Below are 18,586 nucleotides of genomic sequence, written 5' to 3' on the forward strand. Positions count from 1 at the left end.
ACGAACTCTAAACCGCTTCTCCCAACATGATCAACCAAGGTAGCCATCTCTCTGGAGGGCGTAGAATCCACATAAACATACGGGATATATGATGGTGTGATCAACAGGGTTTGTCCAGCACCAGCCAGACAGAGAGAAATCCCTGGAACAAAATTCCAGAACAAGAATACTGTTCACCTCGTTTCTTACATTATTAACATGGGCGCTGACAATGTTGACTCCTGCCATGGAAGCCCTGATATTTTACCCTTACAAATCAAGGGTTTCTGTATTAGAGCCTCGTGACATTTTTCCGCCATAAAGCGTCTGCAGAATACACCTGAATCAGCTTTGCTTTGTTGTAGATTGATCTGAAGGACCTTGATTCCCATGATCAGTTGGAACACCTTGCATTCTCAGCTGGTCTGCTAGACCTCTACATCAACACCGCCAACTGCTGAATCTTCGTTGATGGTAGTTGAGCGTGATGAACAGGCAGAGACACCCACAGCCAAACTGCTAGATGCAACTGCCTGCTTTAACCTTTCCAGATAAAGATCTGTTAATTTTTGAATGGATTTCAGTATCCATAAAAGGTCACACGAGTACCGAGGTCCACCCAGTCAGTGCCCCGCGTGACCAGGTAAGCCTATTTACACTTGGGAGGGGGCTCAACCCCCACGGGCTCCGTTTGTGACGCACTACCCCTGCAACCCTTAGACACGGGCCGCCTCACAACGTGGGACTGGAGGGTCCTCAGTCATGCAAAAGCGGTGTGTGGTACGATTCCGGACAGACCAGCCGAGACTGGTCATGACCGACCTGGCACCACTACTACAGAGTGCACAATTGGGGCACTAGTCTAGATCCTGGGGTTCAGTTGAGAGCAGGACCATTACCGGACGCTTACTAGCCCAACTATTGGTTGGATTACCAACTTTTCCAGTTCATTGGGGATCACCCGGATTAAGGTCAGTCCATCCCCTAGACCCCTCTTTAGAGTTTCAACATTATAGCCATACACATATTTTAATATTTTGTGAGCTTCTTTGGCATTATTTTGCAACTGAATGTAAATGCGTTGTTTGAAATCCATGATGCACGACAGACACGATAAACATGACCTCTCTCTAGCAGCTCTGCCAATTGACTGATAGCTCCAGCCCGTTCAAACTACTAGGCAAATTACATTATATGAACGTATCGTCAGCAGTTCCCGCTATAAAAATGTATTTACCGTATTTTTTTGTATCACACCTTGTGTGTACAGGTCTGATATATATACTCACTTTTTTTTGTAACACACACACATATGTATACACATTCTTTAAATTGGTATAAACTGCAATAGGTTAATTAATTTCAATAAACATTGAATCTCAAAAAGTTTGGTGGCAAACTCGAACCCTGATCTCTCACTTGCCAGATGAATGCACTACCACTACACCACAGAGCCCATACCTTTAACGATTCAATTATATTGTACTTGGCAGTTTCTGTCACATATGCATTTAAATAACCAAATTAACATATGATCGGAAAACCAAGTATCTTTTGAACGATTTATACATATTTTACCATATGAACATGGGTCTCTGATGTTTAGTTTCCCATTTATCTGTCTGTATATGTTTTTATAAAAAATTAATATCTTAAAAATTAATTAATTAAATTATACCAAATTTGGCTCAAATGTTTATGATAACAAGGCCAATTACTGAAAAGAATATAAATTATCTCTAGTATTTTCAAAAAGTTGGCCATTAAAACTTTTAAACTTTGAATATCTTACAAAGTAGCATTTTTGATCAAGAATTGCTAATCTAATGACAGCAAAATTATTTAAATAGAATGATAAATAACTGATTTAGAGCAGATTTCCTGTAACAAGATGTGGCCCACTCAAATTATTGTTGAAGTTACATCCAAACTAACTGCAGGCTTATTTGGAAACTTATTCAATAATTTGCAACATATTCAATGCAGGAGGCTAGAATTCTAGCCTTGCAATTCTAGTGTGCTCTGTGGCTGACTGGAAATCCAATCACCCACTCCACCCTGACTATTAGCCATTGCCTCAGTGTTAGCCCAGGAAAAGGGAAAGAATGTTGTTTTACTTACCACGTATAGTGCCAGTTACACTGTAACCGCACTCACCAATCTCATATCGAAATTATGGTTTATTTTCACTACTGTGTATTGTATTTCTTGTGTTTAGTGTATCGTGACTGTGAATATTAACTGTAGTCCAATGGAGGAGGATACTGTACTCATTCAACACTTGAATCTTATTAATTTCAGACAGTTCTGATGATGACATGTTTGATCATGTGATAATGTTTTTGATTCAAAATAAATAGGGAGGGAAAGGTGTGCACTTTTTTTTATAAATATATATTTTCAAAATAATCAAACCAATTCACAGTTGTGATTGAAAAACAAAATAACCTATTGTGCATATTTGCTAAAGCAAAGTTGAAAGTCTAATTTAATTTTTTTTTAACACAAGTGTTTTGTAAATTGATTTGATATAATATAATATGCATGATGATATAATATGTACATATTGATATGACAGAATAAAAATTTAAGTCAAACTGTATTTATTTCTAGCTAATTTCACAATAAGAAGCATAGATAATAAATCAGTAACGTTACAAAATAAATTATGATTTACATAATTTAACCTTTCAATGACACTTTTCCTAGCTGAAGACTTGTTTGAAACCATATAATTGTTCTTTGTCAAACCTATTAAATATTAACAAAATAAGTATATTCAAATAAACAAAGTCAGATTAATAAAGGATTATTTAAACTATATACAGCAAAATACAGTTAAAAGTCTTTATTATTTACAGTTAAAACCAAAAACTTAACAAATGCCATAAAATGTCATGGTTTCTATGCTGAGGACCTGTTGGTTGAACTCTGCTGGTTCATCAGATTCCAATAATAGCCTTTCTTCTTGATCAAACTCTCATGATTTCCCATCTGGAAATAAAATTACACTTTGTAAGATAAAGTCTTAAAATAATTTAGCTCATCTACTACAAATAAATAATAATATTAACACAATCACTACCACCACATTAAAAACTTTCTTTGAAGATGAATTAGACACTTAATCTCTGGTTTATACATGTCTGTGATAACAAAAAAAACTGTAAAGTCAACACAAATTATGTTTAAGTTTCTACTGTAGCAGCATCTCCTCAATTCATTGTTTTAGTTGTACACAATTCTTCAATGATAAATAACTTATATGGTATTCACATAAATTTCCTGGCGCCTGTAAAGACTAAGCCACACTGTTTCATATCTTCTCTTTCCTTATTGGATTTGACACATTGCACTACTGACCTCTACTATGTGACCAGCACTAAGCACAACTATGATGTCAGCATGTTGAACTGTACTAAGACGGTGTGCTATCACAAGCACTGTACGATTCCGACTCGCCTGCTCCAATGCGTGTTGGACCACCTTCTCAGACTCTGTATCGAGGGCACTGCAGAAATATTACAACTCTTAAGTTAATCAGAAATGTAACAGATTATTTTCTTTTTATAGCAAAAATATATGCGAAATACAAATACATGATGGCTGAAAATTATATTCTCCTCAATGGTTTTTAACGAATTAACTCATCGTGCACCATTATCCTTTATATTATTATTGACAAGTCTTAATTCTAAATAGAGGAATAAACTATGTACTAAATATCAATACTTAATAAACATGCTCTGCTTATATTGAGTATGCGTTGCTTAGCTAATGTATGAAGCTTTTATTACGGTATTGGAAACCTTACAGCAAGCAGCGGCCATTTATACAAGTAGACAATTAATCTTATGTTATAATTTGAGACCAGCAAGTACAGCGCAACTATCGTGGATTTATTCTGTAAATAAAGAGCAACTCAGAACAGCCACTGATGAAAATAGAAAAATGATTAAACTACTTTCTCTCTCCATCCCTCAACATGCCTTCTATTTAAAGGGGAACAGCTTTGTTTACTCCCTCGGTAATATCAAACCAACCATACCAGAGCCAAGACACCTTGTGCTGTCTACCTCTTTGATCTTTGCTGAGGATAGCACCTGCCAGCTACTATCGGACTTGCAATTGCAATTTGTATTGTGTTTGCTTGTCATGCTACACTTACATTAATAATTATACTAAGCATCTTAACAATATTGACATTGAGGTAAATATTTTTTAATACAATTTATTGTCAAACTTGGTATGAATTGAAAAATTGTGAGAAATATAAATTTGTTAAAGGAATACAAATAAAACTAAACAAGCCTAATGAGTACTATAAAGTATATGAATAAGAGAGTATTCCTAAAAGTATCTCTACACATCTTTAAGGGAATGTTTAAAATGAAAAAAATTATTGGAGTTTTCCATGTTACACACAATTTTTAGGTATTAATATAGTAAAATTGAATTGTAGTATGAAGAATGTAAGTTATTTAGTGCAAAGAGTCTTATTCTAAGATTAGAGATTGTGTATCATTAGCCATAATATTGTGAAATCGTGACTTTCCAAACATGTTTTAGGCATTTCTGTTGATTTTATTTATTATTTTGTAATAAAATACTTTGAAAATATTGGTATCAGAATTGATAAGAATCAAGTTATCAAGAAGTGGAATTGGCCTTTTATAATTTTTACGATAAAATTATTTATTTATTTATAGGATTCCTGCTCCCATCTTTTCCTTACCGATCCTCCCCATGGAAAATTATATCCGATCCATAGAACTCAAGTCAGCTCTGAGACCTAAGCATTAAAGTTTGGGAGAAATTGTCATCACGTTAAACTCGAATCACACTTAACTTAATTATTTTTCAGTTTTTAAGTTTCATATGGAATAAATAAAAAATCAGCAATAAGTTATTTTTAACACTCTGAGGTCTCATTAAAAAACGCACCAACTGTCCTCAGGTCAAATTTATTTTCTGCTATGTTACGGCTTTTTTACATTATACAAACCAATTGCTTTAATAACTTTTTTCTGTAATATTTTTTTTATTTTTACAAAGGAAAGTTAATAATTCCAAAAGTGCCTATACATTCTCTTAAAATATTTTGTTCATGTTTATAAATAATAATTAGTAAAATGTAAAAATAAGATATCAAATTGATAAAAACTAATTTTTATTTCACACACATAAACAATAGACCAAAATTGCATGGATGAAGGTATAATAGCACTAGAATATTATTAGGAACATGTTTTTACTCACTGCCAAGGTTATTTGAAATGTTTTCTTTGGGTGTGACCATTTTCTTTACATGGGATCCAACCTACATTGTAATTAGGTTTATTTGGCCTGGATCCAGGTCTAGGCCTACTATTAGTTATGAAACAGTAAAAGAAATAGCGACAATACCTCTGTCGACAGTTGGTTTCCACAAAGTTTTAAGAGGAAATTTTACTCTGATTCGATTAAACATCACTATCTCGGTCTCCCTCAATAATTTGTTGTTCATTTTGAATGCTAATATCGCTATAAACAATATCAAAATTATTTAGTTTATTTAATATTTTATCATCATCGATAAAACTTCTAGAAGGATGGCCATAATTAGACACAATGCGAGTGCAGACGACATCTGAGATGGTGTTCTATTTTTCATTTTCATTGCCTCTTGTATCATAAGTATCAAAGAAGTATTCATTTAACACAAATAGAAGTCCAAAGTGTCAAATAATTCAGCAATTCAGCCGAACAGCAATAGTAGTAAAAAAAAAAAAAAAAAAAAAAAAAAAAAAAAAAAAAAAAAAAAAAAAAAAAAAAAAAAAAAAAGGCGACAATATCTGGTTGGCCTATAGTTGACACAATTATTTAAATAATGAAATGGAATAATCAAATGCAATACTGTAAAAAAATCCCTATTAATAATTTTATCAACAAAGGCTATAAAAACAAACAAATAGGTACCTGGTGGCCTCATCTAAAATCAGAATGGCAGGATTCTTGAGCAAGGCTCGGGCGATTGCTATCCTCTGTTTCTGTCCTCCTGATACAGTGACTCCTCTCTCTCCTAGCACAGTGTTGTAGCCTTCAGGAAACTGGCTGATAAACTGGTCAGCATTGGCTAGTCTTGCCACCTCGTACACCTGTCATATAATTTGTGTAATCACAAGTAACAAAACAAAGATGTTGTAAATGAAGGAATTTTTGTGAATATATTTCATTTCATATAACTAAATGGCTGAAAACTATGATGTATTAGACTCTTTATTAGACAGTCTACGAGAATCCAATGCTAAAATCTGTTACTACTGGTAACATTGTGGTTGAGCGCTATCTAGCGATAAATTAAAGAAACAGTGATTATAAATATATTATAGAAAAGCACTGAACATGCTTTATTGTGTAAACTCTGAAAATAATAATAAAAATAAACATTGTTCTTATTTATAAGAATAATGTTTAACTACAAGATTAAAATTGATTACAACTCTAAACAAAAGATTTAGTATGGTAAATAAAATCACATGTTAATAAGCACAACTAGCTATACAATATATTTGCCATACAATCCCCATAAGGAAGAAATCTATTCCCTTAAAGTCAAAGGTTGTATCTGGTTCTACCTACTTAAGACCATAACTAACCCATTTATTCCAGAGATGGTCTGCCTAATAATATTGGGTTAGGTTCTGTTTTTTTGGGTTTCACCAGTTTTTTTTTAATGGCCAAATAATATCTCACCACTTGTCAAAATCTGTTTCAAGGAAATATTTTCATCAGTTATGTTAATTGTGTACTTTTATTACATTTTTCTTTTAGGAATGACACAAATCCTGAATTATTACAGAAACTACTATGAATGTTCCCACATGAAATCCCAAGTTCACAGACAATATCCATCATTGTTATTCAATTTTTTGTGTGCACAATTGTCTTGAATTTAATGACACTAGACAAAAATTCTTTTTTAACATGTTCATTGAGAACAGTATCAGCGTCATAGTAAGGAATAAAAGTGTGTTTCACAAAATATGTTTGTAATGATACATAAGATTAAATTGCAAAATTCAAATGTCAAATAGTCTTTGAAAAATTCTTCTATGGAATAGAAGGGGTGGGCAGCAAGCCATGTGTGTAGTGCGTTTTGAGTTTGTTCTCTCCTTTCTCTCTCAGCTCTGATACCAAGTGGTTGTGAAGCTCCCTTCCTATGTATGTGGGCTCCTTTTCGAACTGTTACAGTTGATGTGCTGGAAGGTCATACAAAGTAGTGTCTCTGAGGTTGTACTGATGAACTTCACCCCGCTTTGGTAGGCCCTCTCTTACTGCGTGCATTACAGTTTCTTGAATGTATAGTGATACGATAGTGAGAATCTTTTGGGTTAAAATAAATTTTTTTTAGAACAATTTAAACCTAACCAGCTGAGGTTCCTCCCCATGCTACTAAACCATATCTCATGTGAGCCTCAAATAAAGCGAAATAAGCAGCTCTTGTAGTTGTTTCTTCAGTAGAACCATTGATGTTTTTGATTGCAAAGAAGCTGGAACTCAACTTTGTACTGAGTATTTCTATATGAGAAGTCAGGATAGGTTTTTATCAAGAGTTATACCCAAAAACTTGACCTCATCATTCATTGTGATCTCTGGTATATATGGCACACATTCGGATCTACTTTCAAAAGCTATTTGGGCAGTTTTGGTTGTATTTACTGCTATTTGTTATGACAGTTTTAGTAGGCCACGTTGAGGGACATGTAGGATGTGATTACTAAATTTTAAGTTGAGGGTCCACTAAATACCAGGGTTGTGTCGTCAGCGTACATCAAGGTTAAGCGTGCATCTCCAATGTATTGAGGCAAGTCACTAGTAAAGAGGATGAAAAGTACTGGTCCAACAACAGTTCCTTGTAGGATGCCTCGGCTAACAGGTAGGACAGTGGATTTTACATAATTAGATATTCCATTTTCCGTTTGTCTTACCTCAACCAGTTGTTTTTGTTCTTCTAGGTAACTTTGGAACCAATGTTTTGCTGATCCTGCTATTCCCAAGTTTTCCGGTATCGGGATGATGAGATCATGGCTAAGACAGTCAAAAGCTTTACTAAAGTCTAGGAATATTCCAGTTGTTAAAATCCCTTCTTTAATAATATCTATAAGAGACTCTACCATTTTACCATCTGTTGGAAAGATGGCTCTAAAGGTGGTGAATTAATCCTTAGTATCCCATTGTTTTTTCCTAATGTTTTTTTGGGTATGTGTAAAAAGTGAGAGTTTAGGTGGTCTGCTACTTCTACATAGCCGTCAATTATTTTTCCATTAACTTCTAGCTTTACTTTGTTCACTTATTTTTCTTTCTTGGATCGTGTTGTGGTTATGACTTCCCACATAGCCTTGGATTTATTTTCAACATGGGCAATATGGTCTGAAATTGCTTGTTTTCTGAGCTTTTTAGAAATCATATAGATTCTTCCTTGTCATCAATAGATCCAGTCACTTCATATTTACAAAGGGCTGTCTGGTATCTGTCTTAAAAATGTATTGGCTTCATGGTCAGCAAATTATTTGGGTTTTAGTTTTTGGTGTGTTTTAAATTTCCTCTGTAGGCATGTTGCATTCATGGCAAATCTTAATAGTATTGCTTAGTCTTTCAAAAGCTTTGTCAGCATCTTCAGTTTGTAAAATGTTTGACTAGTTCTCTTCACCAAGTATAAATTTCAGCTACTAAAGATTTTGTTTTTCTCAAACAGCGACTCATTTTGAGTGGATTACTCTGTATTACAAAGTTGATCTCATAGCTTTAGGCAGTATGGTCGGAGATGCCAGCATGGATAACATCTGTGTTAAGCTTCTAAATATCCATATTAGAGCAAATACAGTTATAGAGATAGTATCCTCTGATTATGGTGTTTTCTATTGGGTTTAGTTTAAGACCATGCTTTGTCAGAAGTATGTTTGGCTTAACTTTTTTAACTAAATGTTGGTCTATTAATTTTATTTAATAGACTTTTAAAAATTATATAAGAATTTAAGAGATAGTAGGTCTGAACATGCTCTATTGGCTTATAATACCTATTTAGGTTGTAAACGTAATTATAGGTCTGAGTTAAAGAGAGCAAAAAGGCAGGCCTGTGAGAGTTACATTGAGGCAGCCCCAAATAAATGTAAGGCCGCCTGGGAAATCATTAAACAGGAAAATTCTAGCGGCAACTCTCAAGCAGTAACACTTGATCCAAAACGAATCAATGATTTCTTTTTAAATTCAGTCCATCAACTTTCAAATGGTATTCCACCCACTAACACCTCATATTATGATCTGTTGGGCGATAGATCAGTTCCTTCTGAAACATTTTTTTGGCAAACAGTTGAGCCAAATGAAGTAGAAAAGATTACAGCAAAACTCTCAAACTCTAAAAGTATGGATTTTTATTGGATGTCAAATTACTTGGTCAAAAAAACTATTCCTTTCATTAAAGAACCACTAACATTCGTTTTTAATAAGTGTTTGGAGTTTGGATATTTTTCGGATTTACTAAAAATATCGAAAGTTATCCCCATTTATAAAAAGGGCGACAAACAATTACCTCAGAATTATCGTCCTGTATCTATTGTTCCTATATTTTCTAAAATATTGGAGTCTTTAATGCACAAGCAACTTTCATTTTATTTCAAAACATTTAATCTTTTTACTGAGTCACAATTTGGCTTTCGAAAGGGAAGGTCAACGACAACTGCTGTTATGAACATTGTAAATTATTCCCTTAATGCAATAGATAACAAAGAGTCTGTGGCTCTTTCATTGTTGGATTTAAGTAAAGCATTTGATTGTGTCACTTTTGGTATTATTCTGAATAAACTTCATTTTTATGGGTTGTCAAAACATTCATGTATGCTTATAAATTCTTACATGACTAATAGAAAGCAATATGTTTCAATTCAAGGTAAAAATTCACCTGTGGAGACAGTTACTATTGGAGTGCCACAAGGCTCAGTACTTGGCCCATTTTTCTTCAATATTTTGATTAATGATTTGCCAAAAAATGTATCTGTGGGTGCTGTTATTTATGCAGATGACACTTCTCTCTTCTCCTGTAATAAGAATCTCATCAATCTTCAAATGACCATGAAATCAGGGGAAGATGAAGCCTTGAATTGGTTCTCCTCAAATAGATTGCTTTGTAATCAAGATAAAACCCAAAATATTATATTAAGCTTATCAGCTCAAACTCAGGAGGTTCAATCAGTAAAGTTACTTGGCATGTACATTGATTCAAAATTAAATTGGTCTCATCACATTAAAAACCTGTGCTGTAGGATCTCTAGGGTTAGTTACCTGATTTGGAAATTGAGAGACATTGTTACTATAGAATATTTAAGAACAGCATATTTTGGTTTGTTTCAGTCCCATATTTCTTATGGTCTGATTCTTTGGGGTCATGCAACATCTGTGAGAGATCTTTTGTTGATTCAAAAGAGAGTTATAAGAACTATTTGTAGAGCAGGTCCTTTTGATCATTGCCGACCACTTTTTGTTCATTTGGGGATATTAACCGTTATCAATCTTTATATTTTTCAGGTATTAGTATACACAAAATCTAACCTACACTTATTCCTCACCAGGCAAGACATACATGTACATAATACAAGAAATAAGTTTAAGCTCAATATTCCTCAACATAGATTAACTAAAATTGGTTCATCTCATAAGATAAATTGTGTAAACTTTTTTAACAAATTAGATGAGTCTGCGCAAGCAGTATCTCTTACTGTGTTTAAAAGTAAGCTAATGAATTGGCTGTTGAGTAATCCATTTTATACATTAGCTGAATTTCTCAACTGTGAAGTAGATTTAATGTTCTGTTGACTCTACATTGACTTGTCTTATGCAGAGCTCTTATATGACTATTGCATAATTGTACTGTCATATTTCATATTTTATAATTTTAAATTATGACGATGTATTTTATTACTGTGCTTTTATATTTTAGTATTTTAATTTATGACAATGCCTATTTCATGTATACAAATGTGATCAATGGCAATAAATAATTTGATTTTGATTTGATTTGATTTAAAATTTCTAGTGTATTTTGATGCAGGATAAAAAGATTTGATGGAGTATTTTTTTGGATTTGTATTGTGCGATGATCCTAAGTTTCTGTGCTGCGCTACACTAATATTTTGTTCCAAAATATTTTTGTTTTGTGTCTTTTTTTTATGATTCTGTTCTAAAAAAAGGAAAATTTGGGTGGACATTAACAAGTTAATTTGGTGATAAAAATTATGATCCTGCGATTTTACTGGAGTTACTATCATATTTGTCATATTCAGTAGTGCCGAACAGTTTAATTGATTTTTGAAAAGTTTGTCTAAATTCCCCTGATGTTGCTTTGGTTGAGTTTTTTTTTATTAACTTGACTGGTTTTCCCAGTCAACTGATTTGATTTTGATCAGATAAGGTTATTTTATCATATAAATTTTCATTTAAAAATTCTTCAAGCTGTCATTTTCATCTCAGAGTTTAGCAGAAATATATTTTTTTTCTATCTTATTAGCGTTATTAGGAATCACAGGCATTGATTACTTATTGGTTTGAGGGAATTGTTGAGGACATATGCTGGTATCATACATGGTTGTGTTGATTGTGGGGTTGGGTTTTGGGGTTTTCATCTTTTGAACTTGTAAGGGAAACACTAAATTTGTTTTGTGTTTTCTTGGCGCTATGTGTTCCTCCAAGAGGTTTTTTAAGAGGGGTACGGCAGGGTGTAGGATTCCTTGTTTTCCCACTGTTTTTTACAGATGTTTTGTCCTCCTTGTCTTTCAGATTTTTTACCTCTGCTTTCAAAATTTTGAGTTTTTCTTTGAATAAATTCTGATTTTTCCATAGATGTCCTATTTCTGTGGAAAGAAAAGGAAGAGTTGAATTTGTTGAATTATTGAGATGTTCTGTTTGGGTTTCAGTGTTATTCACAAACTTTTCTTCTTTGTGACTCAAATTATGTCCACTTGAGCGTTTTATTTTCAACTGTATAATTTCTCTGTCAAGTTTATTTATTTTTATTGAGAAGTTCTGCTTGCTTTATGTCATGGTCTTCAAAAATATTTTGCACCTTGAGAAGATATTCTTTTTCCTTAACTCTTTATGATTCCAGTTCAGCATTTCTTTCTTAAAGGATTTCCATGGTGGTCATATATTTTCTTCACAGTTTTGTAATTCCTTAATTTTGGCCTCCATGTTGCCCAGCTTACTGCTTAGTTTGCTATTTTGTACTTTTAAAGACAACTTTTCATCCACCAATGCAGAGCCAATTTTAGCAGCAACAAATAAATTTTCATCAGTATTTCTGGGTTGAGTTCCATAATACTTTGTTCAAATGGGTTGAAGAGTTAGGTGTATTTATTTCTATTTGTACGTGGGGCTGTTTTCAGGCTACATATCTGCGAAGTGCTGCATTTTTTACATATCCAGTTTTTAGTCAATTTTAGAGAAATCATTCAATTCCTTACTTGATAAGTTGACACAGTCTGCATGGTACCATTTTTTACAGTTGCCTTTATATCTTACTCCTATTGTACAAACTACACATAACTCCAGCCTCCACAAGCTGTACGTAATTCAGTAAAGTAAGACTGTTTGTGTTAGTGTTAGTAGAAAACACATATAATGGCAAATAGTTGTAACTATCAATATAGAATGGTTGTTAACAGAGATAGTACTTGGCATATTGTGGAACTGTAGTTAAAAGAGAAGTGTTGTGGTGTGTCAGCACTGCTGACACGGAATCCAGATCGGATTCCTGTTACTGTGTGCTACTACTGACACTGATTCCTATTGTAGAATTTTATGAAAAGTGTAAACAGTTTTTTGAGTCTGGTTTGACTGGTCCCTATTGTCTTGTATAACGAAATTGGACAAAATGATACATGCCCTTGTATAGGGATATTGTAAAAATATTGAATGATGCCCTTGAGAGAGATTGTCAGAAGTTGTAGGTTGCAGTTCCCTCAGAGGTAGGCAGTGTGTTGCATACTCAGCTGGTGATGCACCTAGGTCAAGACTGTTGTGACAGCAGGTATCAGATCACTCACACTCAGCTGGAGCTCAGCAGTCTGTATACCTCCACTATTGTTGGTGGGTGAGTTGGAGGAAATGATGTGTTGGAACTAATGAATAATTGTGACTTGGCTATGGCATCACTACATGTCATGTTTGTGAAAACTTAGAAAGTAATAACTTATATAAAAATTGAGCGCTTGTGTCTTGAGTAAATTGACTTAGTCCTAAAAGAGAAATAATTGCTTGAATATTTAGTTATCAATTGTGATGTACTCTTTTTAGTTCTCTTGAATTGTATGTTAACCTATGGTTTCTATGTTTGTATAAAGTTCTTGGTAAGTAATTGTTTTATATATATATATATATATATATATATATATATATATATATATATATATATATAAAACACAATTACAGTTCTTAGTTGAAATGTTGTGAATAGTTGTGAACACTAATAATACTGAACTTTTTTAAGAGTCACTTTCACTAAAATGTTACCTGTCAGCCATCTTGAATGGACAATTCAATGAATATTGTCATATGTTGTGGCAGTAGAGGACGCCCATTTTAAAGATCTTCAATTATATATGATGTTCATGGCAAATATATGCCTCTTACACACCATCATTTTTTTACCACACCTTCTCTGTATTTTTCTTCAGCATCTTAAAAGTGTTAAAGAGATTATTTCTAAAATAAATGCTGAATTTAATGTTATCATCCATTTTTAAATGTTTACTAAAAAACACTTAGTTAAAAATAATTCAAAACATCTTGCAGTTTTCATTGGCAGTAATTGGAATATTCAATAATAATGTTGTCAACCACAAGAAGAGAATTGTTTCATTCAGTAAATCCCTGCTTAAATATATATAACAGTTATGAGAATATTTTTACTTTACCTCATATAACATTGTTATATAAAAGTTTCACAGTATAAATACAAATCTGAATATGTTAACAACATTTTATTCTTATTTCCTTATTGTTCACTTTCATTTAACGTAAAACAATAACTATTGCGATAGGAAGTCGTAAGGTTTCATTTTAAAGCTACCCAACAGAAGCGATGATTAATTTTAACAATAAACTACCAGCAGATTCTACTAGTTATTGCTCTACACTACAAAAAAACAGCAAAAAATCAATTTCTTTACAGCTCAGTCAAGTACAAATTACCCAGTAAGAAGTTATTGCAAACCTCCTGGTCGGTGGCTTGAGGCCGGCCGTAGCGGATGTTCTCCAGGATGGAGGTGGCAAACAACACAGGCTCCTGATTGATGATTCCGATGGTCTGACCTCGCAGCCAGCTGGGGTCCAGCTCTCTGACATCCACTCCTCCTACTCGTATTGTTCCGCCATCCACATCATAGAATCTTCACAGAACATGGTGTACTTGAACCAAACTTAAACAGATTGATAATTAATAACTCAATTCTCGATAACCATGGTCTATAGAGAACTCAAAATCAAAGGTAAAACTAAGGAATAAAATTGTAAAATTACATTAATGTCATTTAACTAATAGATTTATTATAATGAGAAAATAAATCGTGGCACATGCCAAACAGAAGCACATAAATACATAAAGTCCGTCATAAGAATCTAAAATAGTATTGATTTACTATAAATAACATAATAATATCACAGATAATGACATTATTATATCAATGTGTCGCAAATATCTTGAGACACAATAAAATGACAGTAATGACAATTCATTCAGTGGATAGTGAGACAGTGGGAACGGAAGAGAAAGACGTTTTTGGTATATTCTCTGTTAAAGGCTTTGGACAGATCAAGAAATATGCTAAGCACATGTTCTTGCCTATCCAAACCATCGACAACATTGTCCAAAAGGTTTTCCACAGCGTCAATTGTGGATCTGTTTTTTCTAAATCCAAATTGCTCTGGATTCGGAATTTCGTATTATTCCAGAAAGCTTTCAAACCGTTTTTTAAAAAGATATTTTTTTAATATTACTGAAAACTGGAAGAATTGAGATTGGATGATAATTGATTGTGAGACAAGGATCGTCCTTTTTGAAAATTGGGGTGATATTGGCTGTTTTTAAAAAAGATGAAAAACTTCCAATTTCCCATGAAAAATTGATGAATTTTGTTAAAGGACTCCAAATATGCTTGAAACAGCATTTGAGTAGCCACACTGACATTGTAGCCACATTGCGTCACTGGTTTTATTTATTTATTTGTTTTTGTATGACAAGTGCTACGTCCTCCTCACACAGAAATCCTCTGTGAGACTGAGGATTCTTAAATGATGAATTTGTAAAAGAAACGATTGAAGAGTATTTATTGAACTCATTTGCTACTTTTAATTTATCTCCAACAATTTTGTTTTCAATCTGGATTGCAATAGATTTGGAACACTTGTTGGAACCCCCATCTCAAGAAGTTATTAATTATTTTCCAAGCCGTTTTACAAAAATGTTCACAGCTACCCAAGGCTCTATTAATGCCATAGGCTTTAGCAGTAAGGATTTCTATTGCCTCTTCTGTGATGCCTTATTGTTGATGATCTGCTGATTAAAACTCAACAAATACTTTGAAATACGGTTATGCAGATGACCTTGTCTTTATAGCAGGAGGTAGCCATGAATTTGTATTAGTCAAACTCATGCAGAAAACTTGAACTCATGAATTTTTGGTGCTGAAGAGGGATTGAGTGTCATATCCTTCAAAACCATTATAGTTCCATCTATCCAACGAAGAAAGCTTAACCTTCAGCCTGTGTCTTTAAAAGGCCAATGTGCTTGATTAAAAACTCAAAATTCGTATTTGCAGTCACTATTGTTGCAGTGGTCGCTCTTCACACTAGCTGACAATACTGTAGCAGAACTTGGAATATGCGACCTAAAATGGTTGCCTGGCCACCTAATGATCACCTAAGGTTGTCTTGTTTGGTAGTCAAACATGGAGCAGAAGCCTGCGACTTCCAGACTTCACAATGTTTAGTGTCTCGCTTACCTCAGTAAAGCCATTTACTCTGGTCAAACAGTAACTCTCAGTCCTGCTGTGTCTCCTTCACTTGTGCATGAGGAAGTCATGTGACTTGGCTATGAATACGTATAAAATCAATAACTTGAAATATTGCATGTTTATATCTTGCTCAGGAACTATAATGAAACAATCAATATCCTGTCTTCTGATTGATGTTTTGTATCACTGAACAATAGCTAATATCTGGAAAAATATTGTTTCCTTCACTACTGTTTGTCTAAGGTACATTCCTACTATTAATTGTCTATACACAGTGCAGGGCTATTCTAATATGAAAAGTAATGTCTACTATTACTTAGGGGACATGAAGGGGTTGCGTGACTTGAGATGTCTACGTGTCGTGTCTCATTGACTTCCCTCTACCAAAATAGCCTGTAAGGTCCTAGACGAGCGAAAGTTGTCATAGACCCCTTATTGATTTTTAGAGCAGCTATTTTTGGACTCCAAAATCCGGACATTAAGCCTCGCGCGCACTACGACGGAACGGACGGAAACAACAGAACGGACGACTGGAAATTTTAAGATAGGGTGCGCGCATTAGGACGGAACCGCCGCGCCAAGCCAGACTTGTCTTGGGTGTTTTAATCAAGTTCTCAGTCTGTGTTAAAACATTGTCAAAGATGCTTCAGTGCTTAGATGAAGAATTAATTATTGTTGCTGCATTCGTAATAGAAGAAGAAGAGGCAGAGAGAAGACGAAGAAAAGCCAGGTTTTGGGTACATAACATAAACACTAAAAGGTTAGCTTTGGGGGAGTTTCATACGTTATTCTCAGATTTGATAGAAGACGATGAAAAGTTTTTTGGATATTTCCGCATGACTCACAGCAAATTTGAAGATCTTCTTATCATTATAAAAGAGAAATTATCACTCAGAAAAACGAAGTTCAGAGCACCAGTTGAAGTTAAAGAGAGATTAGCAATATGTTTGAGGTAAGCTTTTATATTAGTTTATCCAGATTTACTCACTCACACGCATTACCATTGTTATTATTTAATTTCCTTTGGCCAATTATGAACAAACATACTAATAATTACATATTATTTAATTTTATAAAATTATATAATGTTGAATTAAATACCTTTAACGCTACAATATGAGTATATTCAAACAAACTACAATGAATTGCTGCATGCAATAGGTTTCATATGTAGTGAACACAACTGTATATGAAAAATAAAGTTTAAGTAACGTTCTCAGAATAATATTCTGTCATTTCTGAAATAGCAAATAAAATACACAATTAATAATTTATTTCAGTACAAAACAGTGGTCGGGGATAAAATTAATATAAGAAAGTTAATCTTGTAAGCCAATTACCCTTTTGAATAAATAATTTAAAAAATTGAACCTTACCAATTAAGTTATACCTTTTTTAAGTCTTTTTTTTACTTCTTCAGTTCAGCGTTTTTTTATTACTGCTAATAGTAACGGAAAACATTATTTTATAATGTTGGTACTTAGAAGATGAAATAAAAAAATAATTGCCTTTTTAACATAAAAGTTTTATTTATTTTAAACTATTTACAAACAAAATGATATAGAGTGGACACAAACAACAAAATGCATAACTCAATGAAAGAGTCCAAGTGGTTGTTATGTTATTATGAAAGTGTGTTATTATATGAGTTCAAAGATATGTCCAATATGTTGTACCCAAGTAAACGTTCCTCTGGCGTTGCAGCAGAAGAACTTGACTGTGGTGTAATAAATGACTGTTCGACAGGTTCAGGACTTGGTCTATACACAAGATCCATTTCCCTATCACTGACTAGTTGAAATATTTTCTTTTTCATCTCAATTTGGTCTCTTAACCCTTTGCGTGCCACGGCGACGATACATCGTCGCCAAAAACCCTTGCGAAAAGTGCCATGGCGACGATCTATCGTCGCCGACTTACTGTGCGAAAAGTGCCAGGAGACGATCCGTCGTCGCCGTCTGTTATCGTAATTTTTAAACGCTTTATTTTTCATGAATTCTTTTCACGACCAATATTGTTTTATTTGTTAACTATCCTGCAATAGATAAATAATAGTTCACATAATACTTTATATTAGTGAAGATAAAAAAACACAGAATAATAGAAGCAACAACAGCTGGCGGTGATCAACCGGGTGCGTAACATCGTTGGCGCGTAAACAACTCGCTACGTATAGTATGCGTAATATCTAAAATAATACGTTCGGTCACATGGTTGTGTATACATCGTTTTGAGGTTAGGATCTCTAAAATGATTTTTTTAAATTGATATCTCCCGTGCGTGCGCGTGCGCACGCGAGCGTGTGTGTGTGTGTGTGTACATATCTTTTGGGAAAATATGAAGACCATATATTAGATATACTTTAGAACCAAAGGATAAATGTAAGTAATGCATTAATTATTTTTGTTTTAGTGTTGTGTTACCGGTACTGAAAAATGATTTTTTCATTATGTACATAATTTCAAGCATTGTTATGTAACTATAGTAATTATATAAAAAGTCAACCATTATTTTTTTTCACATTAACAATGTTATAAAGAATATTAAAAAAATTCTTCCCATAG

At 33.6% G+C, this 18,586-nt stretch overlaps 1 protein-coding gene across 4 annotated transcripts in view; it reads right to left on the reverse strand.

Moving 5' to 3' along the window:
- Positions 1-2,812: 2,812 nt before the first annotated feature.
- Positions 2,813-18,586, reverse strand: part of LOC124354697 (mitochondrial potassium channel ATP-binding subunit) — a 46,902-nt gene continuing 31,128 nt past the window's right edge. For 3 of the 4 annotated variants that reach the window (XM_046805345.1, XM_046805344.1, XM_046805347.1), the window contains 4 exons: positions 14,225-14,399; positions 5,938-6,116; positions 3,343-3,490; positions 2,813-2,973 (listed from right to left, as the gene is read on the reverse strand). In XM_046805345.1, the coding sequence (XP_046661301.1) occupies positions 2,884-2,973; positions 3,343-3,490; positions 5,938-6,116; positions 14,225-14,399 (592 nt within the window). In that variant the 3' untranslated portion in view covers positions 2,813-2,883. Of the gene's footprint in view, positions 2,974-3,342; positions 3,491-5,937; positions 6,117-14,224; positions 14,430-18,586 lie in introns of those variants that run through there. The other variant, XM_046805346.1, reaches the window with a different exon arrangement.

The sequence above is a fragment of the Homalodisca vitripennis genome, chromosome 2, assembly GCF_021130785.1.
Source record: "Homalodisca vitripennis isolate AUS2020 chromosome 2, UT_GWSS_2.1, whole genome shotgun sequence".
NCBI classification, from domain to species: domain Eukaryota; kingdom Metazoa; phylum Arthropoda; class Insecta; order Hemiptera; family Cicadellidae; genus Homalodisca; species Homalodisca vitripennis.